The sequence below is a fragment of the Macaca thibetana genome, chromosome 4 (assembly GCF_024542745.1).
Source record: "Macaca thibetana thibetana isolate TM-01 chromosome 4, ASM2454274v1, whole genome shotgun sequence".
NCBI lineage: Eukaryota > Metazoa > Chordata > Mammalia > Primates > Cercopithecidae > Macaca > Macaca thibetana.
The window spans coordinates 66,479,790-66,502,778 of NC_065581.1; the positions used below are offsets into that span (position 1 = coordinate 66,479,790).

Below are 22,989 nucleotides of genomic sequence, written 5' to 3' on the forward strand. Positions count from 1 at the left end.
CAGTTAAATAATTAAAGAATATGAAAAACTTTAAACAGAACTTCTATAAGTGAAATATTGTCATTGAAATTAATGAATAGAATAAATAGCCAATTAGATTCAGTTGAAGAAAGAATTAACCTTCTGGAAGTTAAGTACTGAAGACCTATACCAGGATCCATCTCGTGTCTATAGGAAAAGGAGGGAGAAGAGAAACACTGCATAAGCTAGTATTTAGAGAAACTGGATCTTGAATTTGGGAGAAGAAGAAACAGTCATTGAATGTCCACCTTTAACCTCTATTTTTACATTAACCCATCATAATAACAATGTGATTATTTTCTCCTTTTTACATATAAATCATCCTAGGAGAGAGTTAAATAATTTTTCCAGTGGTTCTTTGTAATACGTAGTAGAACCACAATTTAAATCTAGATTTTATGATTACAACTGCTGCATAAACATGACATACTAGCAAGATTTCCAGAAAGCATACTTTGTAGGTAACTGGAAATTTTAATTTACAACTTAAAAAGTTGTTGGGCTCAAACCAAATTTTGTACCTCTGATATTGATTTTGAAGAGAACTAGGGAGAAGACAGTAGTTGAAAGGAAGTAGCAATAAGAGAAGTTGGTATTTAAATAAGATGTATGATATCAGGCCATTTTTTTTTTTTTGAGAGAGAGAAATATTGAAGAAGGGATTGGATGGGATTCAAAATCTTAGGAATAACCATATAATTAAACCATAGAGACAACAACAAAGGAGGAGAAGTAGAATGCAAATAAAGGACAGTTTGAAACAGAGAAGAGGTAAGATGAGCAAACCCATTGATTCTCAACTTCATAATCCAGAAAGAAAAAATGGAAAACAATCTAGCAGATAAACTTGGACATGTCATTCTAGGAAATAGGTGGTGAAATGGTAGACATAAGGAAAAAAAAAAAAAGAAAAAAAAATGGTAGACATAAGGAAGAGAGAGAGAGCTCTTCACAGTACGTATGTGTTGTGGATAGAAGATCAAGAACTAGGAAATTGTCTTTCAACTAAATACATTCTGGACAGAAACGTATCTTATTCAAACATTCTTTATACCCTGTATAAAGGCAATGAATAGTCTCACCAGTGTGTGAAAATATTACAAGGTATTTGTCCCGAGTGCTTTTCACCGACAATGCCAGGAAGGATGCTAATCAGTGTCAATTGTTAGAGCTGGTGTTGTCATCTGGGCACCTGTTTGCTAAGAGCTGGACTGACAACAACTCATTCTACATAAGCCTTCTAAGCAGCTGTCAGATGGTAATGACGTTAATTTACTACTGACTTGGGCCAGATTTGATGCTGACCTAGACGTGACAGACTGGCTTTCATATTAGTTGAGCCATCCAGTACCTTCTGTAACTATTTTTAATGCAAACAGAAAGCATGTCTAAATGTTTTATTTCTCAAGATTCAATTCTATGTTGTGATGTTTTTGTTTGAGGAGAAGCATACATTAGATCTGTACAGGTTAAATCCCTCACAGGCACAGGTATGGGTTGCCAAAATAATAGAGAAAGGGCCGATTTGAGGCAGTCAGACATTAATTATTTACCGTGGCAACCATTGCTACATTCTATTCCTAATGGAGAACAATTTAATCTTCTGCAGCTTTGAGTATCACAGCTGTGATTTGCATTGCCAGCACAAAACTGAGGACTGAATTTTATGACTTTTTTTAGGTTAGACTCTATTAGCTTCATTTCTCTTCAAAACCTTCCTCATACTTCATGTATATCCTGAGACATGCCTGTACCTAATGTCATTGAGGAAGAGCAAAAGGACAAGTGCAGCTAGAGCACCAGACATTTTTCAGCTCAAAAGCAGCACTACCTCTTTAAGTTATGTAGTGTGTTTGTCTCATGCTATTTGTTACCAGTGTTTCCTATGGACTATGTCCATGAGTGAGTTACGTCTTTCAAGTGTGCCTAACTTAATCCTATGACCTAACAATGTAAGCATAGATGGATGTTGATTCATTAACCCATTCATTCCTTTAACTCATTCATTCAGTATATTGAATAAACTTCTAGATAATGGGAATAAAATAATAAACAAAACCTCCTCCTTCAGAAGGCTTACATTAATATCTTAATGGCACAGGAAGAAAAATGAATAAACCAAGACATAGATGGCACAATGGCAGGTAAGGTTGAGCACGATGAAGTCTGACGAGATGACTGAGAATGACAAGGATTCCATTTTAGGTAGGAAGTCAGGTAAGACCTTTCTGAGAAGGTGACAAAAAGTATATGAATGCTTGTGGAAAGACTATTCAAGGTCCCCACCACCCACACCCGCCCCGACCCCACTCCCGCCAAAAAAAAAAAAAGAAAGAAAGAAAAAAGCAAGACAAGGGCCCTGAGATATGCATGTACCTAATGTTATTGAGGAAGAGCAAAAAGACAAGTGCCACTAAAACACAGCAAATGCCGGGGAAGGGGGAAGAAGTCCACAGGAACTAGAGCATGTAGGGCACACAGACCATGGGAGAGCAATATGCTTTCCTGTATGCTCTAGCTTCTGCTAATTATCTTAGGCTTGTGTGGGTTTAATTGTGTTAAGAAAATTACTTTTAAAACATTTTTAATATATAGATCCATTTTTCAAATCTTAGAGGAGACATGGTAAACTGAGTCTCCAATGAACTCAATTACATGGATAATAAGCTGCAAAGTTGAAACACAAACCTAGGCACCCCTGGCTCTAAAGTCCATTCCATTGTATTGCACCACAAAGCTGTACTTAGGGCATAACAACTGAATTCACTGCAGCAAAATTTTGCTGTGCTGTTTGCTAAGACTGTGAATAAGGCAGGGAGCCTACCCTCAAGTGTCAGAAAGACTATTGGGACAGAAAAATATTTAAGCAAATAATTACCATTCTCTGTGATAAAAGTCATGTCTGTTTAAGAGATAACAAGAGAAGGCTTTGATTAACTCTGTTTAGTTATTTAGAAGAACAAGAACTAAATATGAGTGGTTTTTAAACAAGAGACCATGGAAGAAAAGAGGGTAGGATATCTATTGCAAAAATCTGAAGTCATGAAACACATGACCTGAACAGAAAATTACAAATAATTACCAGTAGTTTAGAAGCAGGACTGGAGTTCAGCCTGGTGGTACAGCCTGGTACAAAGTAGAAACCAGCTGGCTTCTACTTTGAGGGTTCATGTCCTTCTTATTGGCCAGTGCTGTGTCTCTTTCATGAATAAATACGTGAATACCACTCCATTACCAAGCAATTAGCATTGACACTATAGAGATAGGCAAGAGCTGGATTACTGATGCCGTGTCAATCATTTGGGTTTTAGTCTATGGTTGATGGCAGCTACCAAAGAGAGATGAAAGGAAATGAAAGAAGAAAATAGAGAAAAGTAAAGTACCTAAATATGTTATGACTTTTAGCATAACACAATGGAAATAAAGTATGTCTCTGAAAATTTTATTTTATCAAAATTGTTTTAGACATCTTTACAGAAAAAGAAAAGGAAAATATCTGAGATTTCAACACTTTTTGAAATATAATACTTAGAAAATTTATACTTTTTTGATTAGTTCAGATTGATTGCCCTACTTTAAAAGATTTGTTGGCACAGTTCTTGATGGGAAATTGATAATTACAATTAATGTACTTTAACGTTTCTCTGGCCTGTTCATTATTATTTCGTGATTTTTTAAGTTAATTTTATAACAAATTTAGCAAAGAAAAGGTACAGATTAAACTTTCAGTAAACAAGTAAAAGTATAATGGATTCTTGCTCTTTCTTTACCCTCTCTTACCTTACTATTCTTTTGCATTTTAAGATATTTTTCCTCCCTTGAACTATACAACAAGCAAATGTGAGAATTGGCAGCACATTTCTCTGGCCATCAAACTAGTTTAAGCTTTGCATTTTAATAGTTCATTCTGTTGCTGAAGACCCAGCAGAGAGTTTAATTGTTTTTGCTGTTTTTTGGTTTTTGGTTTTTGGTTTTTTTTAATAAAGCTAAAGCAATCTGGTTTTCTATCATGTCATAGTAAATCTCCAAAGTTTAAAGATATTTTAAGTAAAATTGTACTGCTAATAACTTTCTTTGCTGCTCTATAATCTGTTCATTTTAAGAGGCAAGGCAAAAGTTAATAAGCTCAGTTTGTAAGTAAAAATGGCTATTTTTGAAGTGTTTATAATCTCCCATCTCTGATCACACCTTACTAAACAGTCCCCCATGTTTACCACATGCTAAAGTATTTTTGATTTTTACTCCAATTAAGAACCTAAATTAATACACATTTTCCCGAATGTGTTGAATTGTGTGTTCTAACTAGAAATGGCAAGTTTGTCAAGCCTGACGAAAAGTATACACTCATTAATTCTTGCATGCTGGATGTTTATCCATCTGAGTATGGGATACACACAATTTACAGTTTTCAAATCCTCCCAAGCATTGCAAGGCTATTTTAAGTTGACCGAGCAATTTTAAATAAAGTTGTTTGTTGAAGTTATTCAGATAAATGGTAATGAAGATTCTGATGTTTTCTCTGTTCTTTTGACCATCACAGATTAAAGAGCACCTTGCTAAGGGACAGCGAATGCTGGCAGGTGATGGAATGTCCCAGGTGACCAAGACACTATTGGATTTAACTCAGAGAAAAAATTTCTATGCAGGCGATCTTCTGATGTCTGTGGAGATCCTGAGAAACGTGACAGACACATTTAAAAGGGCAAGTTACATCCCTGCATCTGATGGTGTCCAGGTAAGAGAGACAAGTTCATGAAGGAAAAGGCTAGTGGAGATGCAATCAGTGTTTGGTCCCATGAAGCCAGTGCAGCCATCTTGGAGGCAGGCTGAAGGGAGAGAATGCTCATCCAGGTTGTGCTTAGTGTGAGCTCTGGAAATGACCTCAATTCCCTCAGTCATTCTCCACCTCAGTGTCCTCGCCCATAAAATGCATATATTACACCTCAAGGAGATACTGAATGAGAACATGTGTGAAGTGCTTTGAGCCCCCGGATAAAAGGCACTGTAGAAAATTCAAGGTGGTATCATGGATCTTTTATTCCCACATTTAATATACCATCTTGCCATAGGAGACTATTAAAAGTGCATTAAGCATAATGAAAATACATTAACTATAACATGCAAAAAAGATAGTTGAAAGATTGTTTAGGATTTTGCTATTAGTGGGAGGAAAACATATTTAATTTTATCAAACTATTCCCTAAAAATATAAGGCAAATAGAAAATTGTTCTAGCTAAGAAAATAAGAAATTCAGTAACTTCTCATGCATATTTTTCTTGTCTTGGAAGACTTTTAGAACAATGTCATTTATTTCCACAATAAAGTTTAAGTACTCACCCAATGTCGGTATTGCCTTTGCCATTAAAGCAAAGCTTATTGAATGGCAAGCAAAGCATCTTTAATGCAACTACAGTTTGCATTTCAGATTAACTCTTTTTATGGTGTAGATTAAAAGGTCCTCCTACAAAGAATGTTGAGTTGATTTCTGCATTTTCAGCATAATGTTCTTACTGTATCTCTGCATAAAGTTCATTAAAATAAAGGTTTGGCAAAACTCCCAGATTAGGTATTGTGTTCCTTCAGCCTACTCTAAATTTGTAAGTTTATTTGTATTTCACTTGGAAAATACAGGATTTTTTTGTTTTGTTTTGTTTTGTTTTAATTAGCTACTGAGGGAAAGAGGAAAAGAAGGCTTTTGGAATTGTGGAATCATTCATAAATAATACTGACACCCTAATTTGTATAGGGGTACATATATTGCTAAAATCATATGCATATACTGCTGAAAGAAACTGCTATGAGAATTATTGGTGCTGAATTCTATATTATATCCCCATTGTCCGTATTTAAAATTGTAATTGTAAAAGTACATTTCCTGGAGTGGATGGGAAGATTATTATCATTTGAGCATTTCAAAGATGCTTTTTCTCTTATAAAGATGAAACAGGCTTTTTCCTAAGTTTTAAATGTTAATAAAATAACCAAGTACTTTTCCCTGTAGTTCTGAAATGCTTCTATTAATATGTACATTAAAAATAGCATTTAAAGTCTTTGACAGAAAATACAGGTTGTGATTTCAAAAAAATTCTCATAAACTCTGTTCACAGTTGAAACATTAGGCAAAGTACTCTATGAAAGAATCTCTAACTCTCAGAAGTGTAGGGCTTCAAAATTTTTATGTGTGGAAGTTCAAGAAATTAAGATGACCAGATTATATTTAGAACATATTTTGACTGAGCAGCTTATTTGTGTGCATAAATTCAATGAACAATTCTATTAACCAGTTGCTTAGTCATGGACGTTAGCTGGTTTGATTAAATAGAGCAATTTGGCTAGTTATCTTGTTTCATTTTAGTGTAGTCAGAAATAGGTTTCTCTCTTTCCATCCCACTTCATCAAAGGAAGTATACACAAAGTCCTAAGCCCATTGGTATCCTCGTCATCGCCTCACAAATGTCAGCTGCATTGTCCTATGTCGTTAACTTTACTGGTGTCTTTTGGAGGATCTGGAATGCCCTCCTCATCTTAAATTCCTTCCTCTTCCATATCTGCCTGTCATAATTCTAGCTCAACTCTGATAAGTCTTTCTGATTCCTCCCAACACATGAGGTCCTTTGGTTAAAATGACTCCTGTTTTTAATTATCATTATTATTTCTAAAAGGTAACTTATTTTTTGACCTATGGGGAAAACTTGTTCATGAAAAATTTAATTCAGCAGGGTTTCTAAATACCACTAAGAAACTTTGTTCTTGTATTTGTTTTTATATTATCTATCTGTGTTTGATAATAGTAATTCAGGATGTGAGAGATTTATGTAAGTATTTTAACTAACAAATCCATAGAATTATATGTTTACCCTTAAAATTTCAAACTATATAAGTTATTATTGTTATCATCCCCTAAATGAATTCACAACAAATCTATTTTTTAACGTTAGTACAGTTATCTTCTTTCATTACTTTAACATGAAACTTGACAACTTCACAAATCAGAACAGTGTATTCACCTTAAGAAATTAATAAAATTGTGAAGTTAATCTTTTCCCAGATTATTCACCTTACTGAAGGACAGCATTACAATCACATGAGCCACTGCAGTTTAAGTTCTTGGAGTTAATGTCCTCTTTTACTAAGAGCAATAATTTGCTGCCATTGACAATGGAGAAAAGAAGAAACAACATCTATAACCCCTACATTTTTCTTAAACCAAAACAGTGTTTAGCTTTTCCTTATTCCATCATGATTATCCAGTGAAGATAATTAGAACTTATCAAAGTAAAAAAGTATCACTGCTGTTTATTTCACAGAAAAATGCATGGCTAAATCCCAAAAGTATCACGTTACTAAATCAACACCGAATTCCATGAAAATGGGCACAATTACTTCCATAAGAAACATGGGTTAACTACCAGCAAAGCTGTTTCCGTTCATTCATTACTCTGTCTGCATGTAGCCATTTAACTCTTTGGCAGCTGTTGCATATTATGATTAAGTCCATATCAAAGCATATATATGATACCCATTATTTATTGTTGATGCCAAAACTGAAATAGATCAGTAAAAGAGAAGAAACAAAGAAAGTAATTTATGACTTTATCACTATTTTCAACTAGTCACTCACCAGATCTCTAAGAGGAGAAGTGAATGCAGCATATGCAGCTGTTCCCTAAAGAGGTGGCTGCAGAGGCTTTGCCTGGTCAGCCCCTGAGTCATAAGGTGAAGCTCCCTCTAAGATCTTATTCTTTCCTGAAAGTACCCATCTTTGGATATGAGTATAAAACTATATTTTATCCTGGTTTGGACAATATTAACTATAATATACACCGTAATTTTATGCCCTGTAAGTAAGAAAAACTGCTGTGTGTATACCTGTGACAATACTAATCTGACTTTCATTTTAAGTCCCATCCTGATTTATGAGATGTTAACATTGTAAAAACCTCATACAATGAAAATGTGCTTATATGTTTTGGAATGATAAGCCACAGTAATAATTTTATTTTAGAAAACTACTAGAACATATTTCAAAAACTTTTCCCTTCAAGCATATTCTTTTCCAAACCTTTGGACTGCCATAACTCCAAGACTATTCATTAAAGCTATGTGTTGTAGCTCTCCCTTTTCTTTTTTTTTTTTTTTTTTTTTTTTTTTTGTTTTTTTTTTTTTTTTGAGACGGAGTCTCGCTCTGCCGCCCAGGCTGGAGTGCAGTGGCCGGATCTCAGCTCACTGCAAGCTCCGCCTCCCGGGTTCACGCCATTCTCCTGCCTCAGCCTCCCGAGTAGTTGGGACTACAGGCGCCTGCCACCGCGCCCGGCTAGTTTTTTGTATTTTTTAGTAGAGACGGGGTTTCACCGTGTTAGCCAGGATGGTCTCGATCTCCTGACCTCGTGATCCGCCCGTCTCGGCCTCCCAAAGTGCTGGGATTACAGGCTTGAGCCACCGCGCCCGGCCTAGCTCTCCCTTTTCTAATCTGACATATGTTTCTTTAAGATCCAGCTTAAAGGTCGTTTTTGTTGTTGTTGTTCTCAAAAGTCTTCTCACCCAATCCCAGGCAGGTTAGATTTTTTCTACTTCTGTGGACTTTTGAAATCTTGTAAACATCCGTACTATAGCACTTTCATACACAACATCATAATTATTGTTGCTAGGTCTGCCTTCAGCAATATCTTTTAAGCTTGTTGAGAGATTATTTTGTCCCTAGGGCTTACCCTGGTACTTGAAGCATGTAGACACTCAAATATTTGTTGATACAATAAATGAATAACTAAAGGTAATATAATAATGTTTGAGGAACTTACATTGGTTCACAAAATATTAGAAAAATGCTCTGAATATCTAATTCAGAGGAAAAAAAAGAAAAAGAAAACTTGTTTGTTTACTTTTTTTTGACCACTGAAATAATTCAACTCAGTCTTACTCTATCAATAGAGGATTGAGTTTGCACTGCTTGCTCCAGAAACTTTAAGACTTGATAAAATTTAATCAGACATATTTAAAATCAAATTTCATCCTGTCCAACTATCTTGGTATCTTCAGGCATGTTACTTAATCTTTGTCTACCTTATTTCTTAGTTTCTGTAAAAAAAGAAATAAAGAAGAGATAATAGTCAATTCATTATTTGTGATAGGTGTAGTCTATAACATTACAGCAAACTCTGAATTAACAAATACTGAACCATTGCTCCAAAGGGAAATACAAGATTAAGTTCCTTTGAGAATCTGGTCACAACATTTTCATCACCAATCAAAATGACTTTGTTTTATGTGTGTTTCACTTAAAATGCACCTTATTTAATGTATGTTTGTTGATGCACTAACATTGGACTCATAGCCGACAGCACTTTATCTCATGCCTAAAGAAGGTTTATCTAACATACTTATTTTCTATGTAAAGTATAGCATACCTTTGTTGTGCTTAAGATCACTAGATACTACTTCAGCACCATTCTGGGCTCATTTTAAGCAGTGAAATCAACAACATAAAAAAGCCCCAAAAGTATGAAACATGTGGCAGTAAAAAGATCTGAAATGGATACTTGGTTATAAGATAAGGGTTAAAACAAAAAGGCAGGGCATCATCATGTTAGACCTCAGCTAGAAACATGCACATTGGCCAACTCAAAATTTTTACCACTTTGTGCATGTCCACCGTTGGCTATGATGGTGCTGTGCATTTTAGTTTCAATCTTACAAATAAATTTTAACACATAGGTGAATTCAGAAATATAAATATTTAATCAGAAGGTTAACTGTTATCTATTTTCCAGGGATAAGGTGAGGCTCAGAAATATATGAGTCCATACATAATATTTATTAATTACTTGGCACATAGTGGGTACTACATAATGTCATTATTGCTAGTATTTTAATTACCAGCGCAGAAGAAAAACGTGGGTCTTGCCCTCAAGCTGCTTATAATAACTTGAGTTATATAGAAGTTATGTAGAAGAAAAAAATGACTTGAGTGAGGCTACACTGATATAAGTATAGCATGTTCCACTTCTATGAATTTTTGAAAGAGGTCTGAACAACAGCAGTAAGTAAAGAAGTCATGGGAAAAGGCCGGGTGCGGTGGCTCAAGCCTGTAATCCCAGCACTTTGGGAGGCCGAGACGGGCGAATCACGAGGTCAGGAGATCCAGACCATCCTGGCTAACATGGTGAAACCCCGTCTCTACTAAAAATACAAAAAAAATCTAGCCGGGCGAGGTGGCGGGCACCTGTAGACCTAGCTACTCGGGAGACCGAGGCAGGAGAAAGCCGTGAACCCGGGAGGCGGAGCTTGCAGTGAGCTGAGATCCGGCCACTGCACTCCAGCCTGGGCGACAGAGCGAGACTCCGTCTCAAAAAAAAAAAAAAAAAAAAAAAGGCCTTGGGAGAGTTAGGACTTAAGATAGAATTTGGAGAAGCAAATTAGGTACAGAAACACTCAATAATTAAACTATGCAGTCAAAAGCATAGAAGTAGTGTAAGAATGGCACGTCCATTAGAAAAACCTTCCTGCCTTTATGATCTGCGTTTTCCACCATGCATCCTACTTTGGAAAATATTTTGGAAAATAGGATGCATGGTGGAAAATGCAGATCATAAAGGCAGGAAAGTTGAGGCCACATAAAAGAGTTTGAACTTGGTTCACTATAAACAGATTTACTAAATATAAAGACAGTTTTTGGAAAGATGGTCTGAAAAGGTAAATAACATGGATTGGTGAGTAGAGAAAGAGTAGGGAAGGAGGGGGAATAAGCCCATGGAGTTGCTGTGGCAGTGACCTAGATATGAGAAAGGAAGAGAACATGTCTTAGTGAAGAAAAGAAAGGCCCTTGAAACAGTTTAGATTTGGGAGATGAAGAAAGAAAATATTGGAAAAAATACACACATAGAAATGTCCACAGACCCTCACAGTGTACTGTGTTCCTGAAACTTATCTGAATGCAAGGACCAGTTTCTACCCAGGCATGTTCCTACTTCTGTGGACCTAACAGAAGATCAGTGTTTTCCCAATGTTTTTTTACTGTGACCTGCTGTAAAACACACAGTTACATTAACATGCAGTTGAAAAGTAGAGTTTTCCAAAATAATATTTACCTCACTATGTGTAATAATACACTCTGGTATTCTCCATTATTTTCTATTTCATTAAGAAAAGTTAATCATGACCTTGAAACAGGTCATTACTCAACATTGGAATGCTACTTGTTTATCTGATACATCCCCTGGGTTTAAGAAATTTGTTTCTCAATAGCTGAGATTAAATAGGAAGCTCTAACCTTAGTTTTCTGATTTCTTTTTTAAGTTCAGACTATATTCTAAACAAATGATTCAGAGATAGGTGATCAAGGAATTAAATTGAAAGCAGAAGTAGTAATTTCAACAAAACCAAGCATCTTTATTGATTGATTGATTGATTGATTGATGGAGTTTTTCTCTGTCGCCAGGCTGGAGTACAGTGGCACGATCTCGGCTCACTGCAACCTCCAAGCGATTCTCCTGCCTCAGGCTTTTGAATAGCTGGGACTACAGGCGCACACTACCACGCCTGGCTAATTTTTGTATTTTTAGTAGAGACGGGGTTTCACCATGTTGGCCAGGATGGTCTCGATCTCTCGACCTCGTGATCCACCCACCTTGGCCTCCCAAAACGCTAGGATTATAGATGTGAGCCACTGTGCCTGGCCACATCTTTTATCTTAAAACACTTGATGAGCAAGCAGATATGTTGCACCGTGGATTACTCCCATGCTGATTATCAATAGATTAAGTCACTTGGTGAAGACCTTGGAGTATGATTTCTCCATTGGTTTTAATGCCAGACACCATTCGCTTTTTTATATTAAAGATTGGGTTGATAAATGTGGAAGCAGCTATTAATATGATAATATAATACCCTCATATAATGATAGACCTCATCTGTAGAGGTAGTATAATTTTGTTGACTAAATAAGATCTGGGGAGGCTTTTCTGGTTTCGAATTACAGTACAACTCTAGCCTTTAAGACACAACCTGATACCTTGAGATCCTCTGCTCGACAGGCATTATGTAACCAGAAAGGCTAATAATTTTCTCAAACATGAGTAACGGAGATAGGGAATGGAAGCAGGGGAGTAGGGTGTGATGGCTAAGAGTACTTGCTCTGAGCTTCCGGATGTGGCTTTAACATTTGTTAGCTCTGTGATCTGAGACAAGTTATTCAACCACTCTATGCCTCCATTTTCTATTCAACAATATGGGATAATAGTACCCACCTTATAGGATTCATGTGAAGGTTAAACTTACTGTGTGAAATACTTACTCAGTACCTGACACCTGGTAGGTCTCAAGAAATGTGACTATTATTATCATCCAACAAGACAAAAATAGAGCAAAAATTTACAGTCCTTGGAGCACAGGTAGCTACTGCCAATGCAGATGTATATTTGATATCTCTCCTGCCAAGAAAGAAAGGTTGAATGTTTCTCATGGAACCACCTAAGGGAGTGTGGGCACTGCTTTTTTTTTTTTTTTTTTTTTCACTTATTATGGAAGAAAAGGGCAGGAAATGTATCAGGGAAAATGGAAACAAAAAAGCAGCACTCTTCTTTAAGGTCAACACTGAAGGGCCATTTTGTAGTTAGAGAGCAAGGGGATGAGAAAAATTGCTTCAATCAATAGCCAGGATGCCTGGCTCAGTAGAAAATAAGCCAGGTACAAGACAGTAGCTCCCAGTCAACAATCACTCCAAGTCATCTAAATGGCTGCTGTTTTCAATGCTTAACAGCCTGAGAAGATTTACTATCATTTCTCTGTGGTAGAGAGAGCCTAACGTAACTAGCATAACTTTCTAGATAGTATTTAAACCCCACCCTTATTGTAAATATGAAAATAAGAAATTTAATGGGAAATAACTTTCTTAAGTGGGTGAAATATGAAGCAACAGATCTTGCTTCACAACCCAACATGGTTACATCCTACCATGAACGAATCTAGAAGATAGCTGGTGACTGAGGGAAACTAACAAGCTCCATAGAAGAGCCGGGAGTATGCACCACAGCCATATGGGAAGAGGAAGAGAGGTAAAGTAGTTTGAAGAATGTATAAAGTGCAGTGTATCAATTGGTAAATGCCATGTGGAGTAAATACATTAGTTTGATCAAGTTCTTTAAAAATACAATAAAACATGAGACTGCTAGTTTTACCCTTTCCAAAGCTCCTATTATTTTCTTCAGAGTCAAGAAAATATTGAGATTTGCATTAGCAAAAGTTACAAATGGTTTTATATTGTGATTCCATTTATTATCAAATATTTTTCTGTTTTAAAAAGTTTTTATTGAAGAGTGTTTTGGTGTATTAGGGCTACTATAACAAATACCACAAACTGAGTGACTTAAACAACAACATTAATTTTCTCTCAGTTCTGGAGGCTAGATCTCCAAGATCAAGGTCTCGGCAGGTTGAGTTTCTCAGGAGGCCTCTCTCTTTGGCTTGTAGATGGCTGCCTTCTCTCTCTGTCTTTTTCACATGGTCTTTTTCTCTACACACTTGCATCCCTGGTGTCTCTCTGTGTGTTCTAATCTCCTCTTCTTAAAGGGCACCAGTCAGATTAGATTAGGGCCCACACTGATTCACTCTTTCTAACTTAATTTCCTTTTTAACAACCCTATGTCCAAAGACAATCACATCTGAGCTACTGGGTACTAGGACTTTAACATAAAGATTTTGGAGTGGGTTGCGGGGTGCTGAGATACAGTGAGCCTATAACAAGGAATCTTGAAGGACTATGAGAATTTTCTTTTATTGAAGGGGTCTGTATCAGTCATCTTTCTTCAGGACTGGACCTGCTGTGACTACTGCCTGTAGTCTTGTAAGGGTCTAAACTTGAGATGTGTGCAGGCTTCTCTCACATGGTGGCCCTTAGGTGTATCAGCCAGGTCTACCAAACTTGAGGAATCACTCCTTACCTTCTTCCTCACTTAAGAAGCATCTCCTGTCTGAATATGATGATGATTTTGTCTCACTAAATTATGATGTTTTTATAACATTGGCTGTTCTCTCAGGCTATGTCTGGGGAAAAATCATATATAATGGTATTAGTATCACTAACTATTTTTACCTTTCATTTTTAAAAGAGGACTGTAGGCAATACTGAGCTCATGCCTCAAAGCACTAAAGATTGGATGGCTTATTCTTTCCACTTAGCCTCATCCCATCTAGTATACCTCACAGCAGAATTACTCTGTTACCTCTTGTTGGAATCCTTGATCCTAAAGATAACTCAGAGATACTGAGAGCATGGTATAAAAAATTCCCCATCTGAGCCATTCTGGGACTCCACAGGTGAAACTCTCTTACATCATGGCAAGGTAATGAGATTAGTGTGAAAGACAGTGATTCCTGGAACATTGTTCTTGTGCAGTTTTCAAATGAGTCAGTGCTAAAAGAAGTGTGTGTGTGTGTGTGTGTGTGTGTATATATGTATATGTATATATATATATATATATATATATATATATATATATATATATATATATAAAGGGTGTTCTTAAAGACTTCTTTCCCCTAACCTAGTGACTATTAGGAGATATTAGTTTCAATTATCTGTTCTCACATTCCTTTTGGTCTGGCAGGTTGCAGTGGGAGAGCAGAGTCAGTCCAGCCCTGCCATCAGAAGCCCTCTGAACACCACTGTCAGGTCAGGCCATCTGGTCTGCTGCAGATCCCACTGCTGACCTTGATATCCTTGTCCTTCAGATGTCCCCCTATCTTTTGTCTCCCAGTTTTCCAGTGGCTCAGATTTTTGAATCTAGATTATATTCTTCTTATGCCTTGGTTTCTGAAACCTGCTAGATGACATCCTATATTATAATATTCTGCCCTTCTGAATCCTTGTTAGTTTTCAGTTACTAATGCTCAGTTGATGTGCTGCTTTGATAGACATTCTGGATAAAAGGTCTAAACCATGGTATTGGGCCTCTTGGTCTTGCTTGATTAGGAGTTATTTTGCCTATTCACCTATTACCAAAAAAGGTACCTAGAGCACTCTTTAGAGATTACTTAGTATTTTTTTGAAAAGAGTAAACTCAAGATGATTTCCATAATAATGTTGTTCTTACTTAATTTCATTTCAGTATACTTTCTTGAATAGAATAGGATGCTATGAGGTAAAGTCGCAGCCATAACACAGGGAACCTGTGATCCCTTCTTTAATCTATAATATGGATGTATTCATGGTTTTATGTATCACACATGCAAATGTTATCAGCCAAGTGCATTAGGGCAAAACAAAAAATGAGATCTACTATTAGGTTGATGCTAAAGTAATTGCAGTTTTTAATGGAAAACAAAAAACCCGCATTTACTTTTGCACCAACCTATACACTATATTTTGAACACTGGATTTTTACCTAGTTAAAGGAATGGTCTGTCTCCTCTGAATTAATCTTAGCAGTGGAGAGTCTTCTTTTTTTTTTTTTCTTTTTCTTTTTTTTTCTTAAGATGGAGTCTCGCTCTGTCACCCAGGCTGGAGTGCAGTGGCGTGATCTTGGCTCACTGCAACCTCTGCTTCCCGGGTTCAAGCGATTCTCCTGCCTCAGCCTCCTGAGTAGCTAGGATTACAGGCGTGCACCACCATGCTTGGCTAATTTTATTTTATTTTTAGTAGAGACAGGGCTTCACCATGTTGGCCAGGCTGGTCTCGAACTCTTGACCTCAGGTGATCCACCCACCTAGACCTCCCAAAGAGCTGGGATTTAAAATTCATATTATTCTGTTACCTGTCTGTCCTGCTTTCTTTCTTACTTCCTCATCATTTTTTTATTTATTTCTCTTCTTATGAATTTACCTTCTATATTTTAACTATGACTTCATGCCACTCAGCTCTAGTCATGATAATATTAATTTTGTTTTCTTTTTTTTTGTCTCAAAAGCCTCCAGTTTAATTGTTCACAAATTTTTTCCTCTTGAACTGTAGGCTTGTAGTTAAACCTGTCCACTGGGTCTCTTTTCTTAGCTATGTTTTAGATCCCTCATACTCAACTTGAACAAAACAAAGGTCACTTTCTCTTCTCAACACTGCTGCTTCTTATGTGGTAGCATGGCTAACTCATCACCCTCAGCTACCTGAGCTATGAACCAAAGCCTTACCTTTGAATCTGTGCTTCTTCTCCCGTGCAATCTGTCATCATGTCGTTTCTCTAAACCAAGCTGCTGTCATCTCTGGCCTCAATAATTACGACAAACTGCATTCTAATCTTCCTGTTTTTACTCTTACTCTCCTATACTTTATTTTCCACTCAGTGGACAAAGCTAGACCTTGATTTTTAGTACAACTCATGTAACAGAACCACTGTGGGACCAAAGCCTACTTTACCTGACCCCTGTGTATGATTTTCATTCTCTATTAATATTTTCATCCCTTCACCTCACCCAGCCCCCTCTTCAACTCTAGTTATGTTATCTTTCTTTCTATTTCTCAAACTTGTTCAGACTGTCATTTACCCAGGGAATTTGAACATACTCTTCCCTTTTTTTCTGGAACTGTCTTCCTCAGGTCTTCGTGTGGCTGTCTCTTTTTTATTATTCTGGTCTCAGTTCAAATGTAGCCTTCTTAGAAAGGTCTTTCCTTCTGACCATCTAATCTAAAGTAATCTCTCTCTCTCTTTCTCTCTCTCTCTCTCTCTCTCTCTCTCTCTCTCTCTCTCTCTCTCTCTCTGTCTCACACACATACACACACACACACACGCACACACACACACACACACACACACACATACTCCTTGCTGACCTATTCAGTCTATTCCTATAACCTATTTTGTTTTTGTGTCACTGTCTCAGTCCATTTGTGATGCTATAACGAAATACTGAGACTGGGTAATTGATAACGAATAAAAATGTATTTCCCACAGTTCTGGAGGTTGGAAAGTCCAACATCAAGGTACGGGTGGCAGGTTCAGTTGTCTGGTGATAGCTGCTCTCTGCTTCCAAGCTGATGCCTTGTTGCTGCATCCTTTAGAGGTGAGGAACTCTGGGTCCTGACATAGTGGAAAACAGAAGGGTATGTTAGCCAAACACTGCAGTAAGCTTCTTTTATAAGGGCAGTAATTCCATTCAGAAGAGAGGAGTCCTCATGGCATAATTACCTTTTAAAGGCCCCAACTCTTAATAACATCACATTGGCAACAGCTGAATTTTGGAGGCATCATATTCAAACTGTTGCAATCACTGTCTGAAATCATCCTTTTAAATGTATTTGCTTACTTTTTGTTCTCTTTACCCACTAGAGCATAAATTCAATGAGGGAAGTAACCCTCATATGTCTTGTTCACTATCATATTCACAGCACTTAGAACAGAACAGCCAAATATAGAGAAGGCATTCAATAACTACTACTTGAATAAGGAAATACATTTCTGTTTAAGTATTTAGTATACCTTTCCTTGCTTTTTCATTTGCACATCCACTGTTCTCCTTTAGGCCTTAATAACCACTATTTGGGGCTATTGATAATGCTTTCTAGTGATGTTCTTTTCTTCATTTTTTTTTCTTGCCAAAGCCCCCTGACTTTACTCTCTGGCTGATATGTTTATAACTTTCTTCATGCCATTCCTTTGCTGAACAAAGAAGAACTTGTACTACCAAATGCATCTTGCCAGGATCAGGGTAAGGGTAGTGATGCATAGGGAGGGTTCCCTGTGTTTGGCATAGGATGAACTGGGTTTATGAAGTTCGTGGGTTTATGGAAGAGGAGTCCCATTCCTTGCTTGTTGCTACATGTGAGTTTAAGGACCAGGGTTGAATATCCACAGCCGCTTCCTGTAGTCCTACAACTTCTCAAAAGTATATATTTGTGCTCAAGGATGATGTTGAGTCTTCAAATGCTGTTGAAAATAAGAAGAGGTCGATCCCATACTTGTTCAAGATAACTAGTTTTCTTATCTGTAAAAATGTCATCTCTCATTCCCTGGACCATAAGGAGAGCCCCGGTAGCATTAAAAGCATCACTGGAAGAGGAGGGTGTTGAATCGAAAAAGAGGCAGTAAATTAGGTATAAACTTTTTATTGTTTTCGATTAAAAAAAAAAATCCATGAATGCTTAGCCCATTTCCTTACACACAGTGGACATGTAATGCATCAATTTTAAATAGTTGAGTACTTACATGCTGCTGTGCCTGATGTTGTGCACTGGGGGCACAAGAGTGAAAAAATAGAAATAACTCGATTATAAGCTAGTAGAGGGAAAAGCCCTAAACCAATCGTCATACAAATAAATCATAACTTCAGAATCCTATATACTTCCAGAAAAGGTCACACAGTACCAAGAGAAAAAGAAAATATCCAACTCTGTATAATTGGGGGAGGGGTGATGATCTCATAAGGCCTTTTTGAGGAAATTGCATGTAAATCTGGACATAAAGGATAAGAAAATGTTATCTGAGTAAAGAACAGAAAGAATAGCAGTCCAAGAAAGCAAACAGCATGTAAACAGGCCTACAGGCAGGGCAGAAAAATAGTGTGGGATGCATGAAGAAGTCTAAGGAACTTAGAGTACAAATAGAGCATGGGGCAGGATAGCATGAGATAAATTTGGAGAGTCGGGAAGCGGCTGGATCACACATGGCCTTGCCGCCGTCAACTAGTTGATCTCTAGGTTGGGGATCAATGATCTATCCTATGTTATGCATCCTTATCCTAATGGCTTATCCCTGCTTCCTTGTTTGCTGTTAAGCCTTTCTAATAGTTCCCTCTATATTTCTAGTCAGAGTCACTGTAATTCTTTCAAAACTTCAGATCTACCTTACTAAATTCGACTCTTAGGGCTTGTCTTTGTCCCTTGGTGTCCAACCATTTTGCTACTGGTTAAGATGGAGGAGAGCACATTTCCTGTGGCTGAAATTGCTAGCCTAATCTACAACTCTATTTCCATGGAAATAGGAATTCAGCGAAAGCAAAATGCTAAGACATATTTTAGTATATTTATAAAAAATTGTGTATAATCCATAAGAAATCTGCCAAGTGGAAGCCAATCAGAAGTAAAAACAGAATGTTTTACTGCTTTCCATAAAATAAAGTGTCCTTTTTGTCTTGTATAGCCAAATCTAGGGCCTCTACTTTGAATGTCACAGAAGGATTTATGCTTTTCTTTATAGCATACATTTATTGCCCTGATTTTTGTAATACTTCCTGCAAAGAAAGAATTATCATGCCTCTTTGACCTTTGTGTACCACAACCATTCACCATGGTGCCTCTCATATAGTAGGTATCTAATACTAACTACCCTGAAACCCCCTCCCCACAGAGCACATTTTTAGAAAGAAGAGACTTCTGCTGAACAAATTATGTTCCTGTTCCCCAGAGTTAGTGGTGAATCAATTCTGTTCTGTACATATTGCTGAGAGAGGAAGAGACATTAAAGAGGATAGAGGAGAATGCTACTGGTTGTGAAAGTCTATCTCAGAATTATAGGTGCATATTTGCCATAATGTGGCAATGAATACAAATCATGCAGCCAGTCATAAAAAATATATAACATAAAGGTAATAAAATCATAAAGTTACCATATATCGAGCACTTGCCATGCATCAGATACTGTGTTAAGAATTAACTCCAAGCTTCACAATAGCTCTGCTAGGTAGCTATTATTACTCCTGTATTACAGATTCAAGAAATAAAGCATAGGTGGGCAACACCTGCCCATAACAATACAGTTAATAATTGATGGGGAAAATGTTAAACGGGGTCTGCCTCATTCAAACTCCAAACAGCTCAGATTCTTCCAAGGACACTCAGTTTTTCAAATCAGTCTAGGTCTTGGAGATCAGGGGTGACTGAAAAAAAAAAATCAAAAAACAAAAAAAGCAAAAAAATGAGGCAAAACCTACTGTAAGATGTTGACCTTTTTATTTTAGGGATTGACATAAGTGACCTAATCCGTAAATCATCAAAAGAGCGATTATCACCATTAATGGAGTTTTAAAAGAACACTAGCAAGTAGTGGCTCTGCTACCACAGAAGGAGCTTCACACTTTGAAAAATTCAGTCATGCGGCCTGAAATGTCATGAGTCACCTCTTCAAAGAGCTGTTCTGTTAGGTTTGGTTCTATTTATCAGTCTGATAGTTTAGTAAATGTCAAAGTGAATATATATTCAGTATGTATTAGTATGTGTGTATATATATAATGTGTGTGTGTGTGTGTGTATATATATAATATTTTATATATGTGTGAGACAAGTTAGAGCAAGGCCAGCTGAAAGAAATGGTGCTAAATATTTTTAGGAAAGCTGAGGTGCAAAATGTGGTACATGTACACTATGGAATATTATGCAGCCATTAAAAAGAATGAAATCATGCCCTGTGCAGCAACATGGATGCAGCTGGAGGCCATTATCCTAAGCAAATTAATGCAGGAACAGAAAACCAAATACTGCATGTTCTCACTTATAAGTGGGAGCTAAATATTGTGTACTCATGCACATAAAAATGGCAAAAATAGATACTGGGGACTAATAGAGTGGGGAGGGAGGGAAGGAGAAGGGAAGGGGCTACAAACCTAACTAGTGGGTACTGTACTTAGTACCTAGGTTATGGAATCATTCATACTCCAAACCTCAGCATCACACAATAAAACCAGGTAACACACCTGTACATGTATCCCCTGAATCTAAAAGTAAAGTTGGAAAAATAAAGAAAAAAGAAACAAGCTGAGATGTACTGACTTTGCAACTTAAATTTTGTTTTAAATGTAGGACTTTATTAAATATCTGCTATGAGCAAGTCATATGCACTGAGGATACACTGATGAACAAGAAAGACTTAGTCTTCCATAAATGTTGCCCCACTGCTTGAGATATTCAGACTTAGCTCACTGTACCCCTACATGGATTTCATTAGTCAGGGCACTACTACAGATTATTCCAAAGTCTAATCAATAGTGAGAACAAATAACTTTATTCTGTACTGCCTTCCCACTCTGATTTAGTAAAGCCACATTTGTTGGCCTTGAAGAATAGTACAAAATGCTTGAAGAATAGTACAAAATGCTATGTTTGGTTGGCTCAACATATATTTTAATAATTTGTGTTTTTTATGTGTGCCCTTCGGTGATTTAAAAAAAGAACTGAACTCTGAATTTATTGTTTTCATCAAGGAATTTTGTGTATGCAATGGCCTTCATGTACAGCAAGGAGTCACCGACCCACTGTCAGCAAAACATGCTTTGTGAAAAAAAAATTTTTTTTTCCAGAAATGGAGATGCAGTTGCACAAATTGCTTCCTGTTCTCTTGGTGTCTGTTGTTAGCAGCAGCATGCATTTTGTGTGAAAGCTGGCAGGGGTTAGAATGCAGACCGAGGTCATGGACCTCAGCACAGCTAACTGGCATGTACAGGGATAAAACCTGCAACTTTTGCCTCATTAGCACCATGTCCCCTACTGAGTTAACCAACCATAGGCAATTGGAGAACTCTGAAGGTTAATTCTTTCTGACCATAGGTAGAGTTACAGCTCAATGGACTAAGCCCTTCAAATGTTAACACTCCAAGCAGGAAATTTTAAGTGGAAAAAAAAATGGCTGGTAGTACAAAAAGGTTAAATGAATTGAAAAACGGGTCTAAAACAGACTTGCAGGTTTTTTAAGAGTTGCATAAAATAATCTGTAACTTTTATAGAGGTTATGACTCAAACCGTGTTTCAACCATGTGATTGCCAGGAACTATTAAAATAAATAGCACAAATAGGGCAATTAAATATAGATACTAACAGCTTCAAACCACAAGAGGAAATGAGGCAGCTTTGTTTTTAATTTAATAACACCCAGGTGAGTTTCTTTGAAATTAGTGCAAATGTCTGTTTTGAGAAGCTGGATAGGGAGGAAGACTGATGAGACTAACAGGTTATGATTATTTCTGCCCTCAAGGGAGTCCTGGTCCTGGTCCAAGTTAATGTATCAGTATGAAGCAGTGTTACTGCTAACCTACACACAGTCAGAAGAGATGACTTCTGAGAACACAGCCAAGCCACTACTGCCTATGCAACTTAAGATAAACACCATGCCTTCCCTTTACACTTCTCAGGTCTCCTGTGACCCCAAGTCACAGCTTGCCTTCAAAGGCACACTGTTGTTCTCTCCTAGTTCCTGTGTCTTGATGGCACAGTGTAGTGTGAAAGGACAGAAAAGTCTCTCTCTGGTAAAAATCCTTCACGTGTGAAATGCGCACTTGCAAAACAGAACTGAACAGAGCCCGGCTCTCTGTCGGTGTGAATGGAATATGAACATCAAAATGACCTTCCTGCAAGGAAAGGGAAAAACCAAAAGCCACTGGGTACTGCTAGGTGAAGATAAAGCCAATAGGTCTTCAACAGTTAGAGACAAGAATGATGGCAAGGATGTTACATGTCTATTCATTCTCCCATGTTGGCTTGCTGGCAAAAAGCAGAGGAGTAAAGAGTAATAATTTGAAAATAGCTAAGATTTATTGTGCTCTTAGCATATGTGATATTTCAGGAACTTAGAAAATTTCGTTTAGTATTTGCAATTGGTAGTTGTAAAAGTACAATGAGCAGGAAGGGCAGAGTCAAGATTTCAACTGAGGGGAGCTTGTCTTTCCTCCACTTTGCCTATACTTTTACTAGGGTGTTCTTTGAAACAACATTGCAAGTAACAACCACGACTCACAATTAACAGGATAACTTGTAATGAAACAAATACAGGTTACTTTCTTTCTTTTCTTTTCTTTTCTTTCTTTTTTTTTTTTTTTTTTTTTTGGAGACGGAATCTCCCTCTATAGCCCAGGCTGGAGTCCAGTGGCGCAATCTTGGCTCACCGCAAGCTCCACCTCCTGGGTTCACGCCATTCTCCTGCCTCAACCTCCCGAATAGCTGGGACTAGAGGTGCCGCCACCACACCCAGCTAACTTATTTATTTATTTATTTATTTATTTTGGATTTTTAGTAGAGACAGGGTTTCACTGTGTTAGCCAGGATGGTCTCGATCTCCTGA

The 22,989-nt window shown here is 37.2% G+C and overlaps 1 protein-coding gene across 5 annotated transcripts in view; it reads left to right on the top strand.

Annotated features, from left to right (window-relative positions):
* The window catches only part of ADGRB3 (adhesion G protein-coupled receptor B3), a 747,311-nt gene that overhangs the window by 352,322 nt on the left and 372,000 nt on the right, over window positions 1–22,989 (top strand). For all 5 annotated transcript variants that reach the window (XM_050787501.1, XM_050787503.1, XM_050787500.1 and 2 more), the window contains one exon: window positions 4,562–4,756. In XM_050787501.1, coding sequence (XP_050643458.1) covers window positions 4,562–4,756 — 195 coding nt within the window. The remainder of the gene's footprint in view (window positions 1–4,561; window positions 4,757–22,989) is intronic.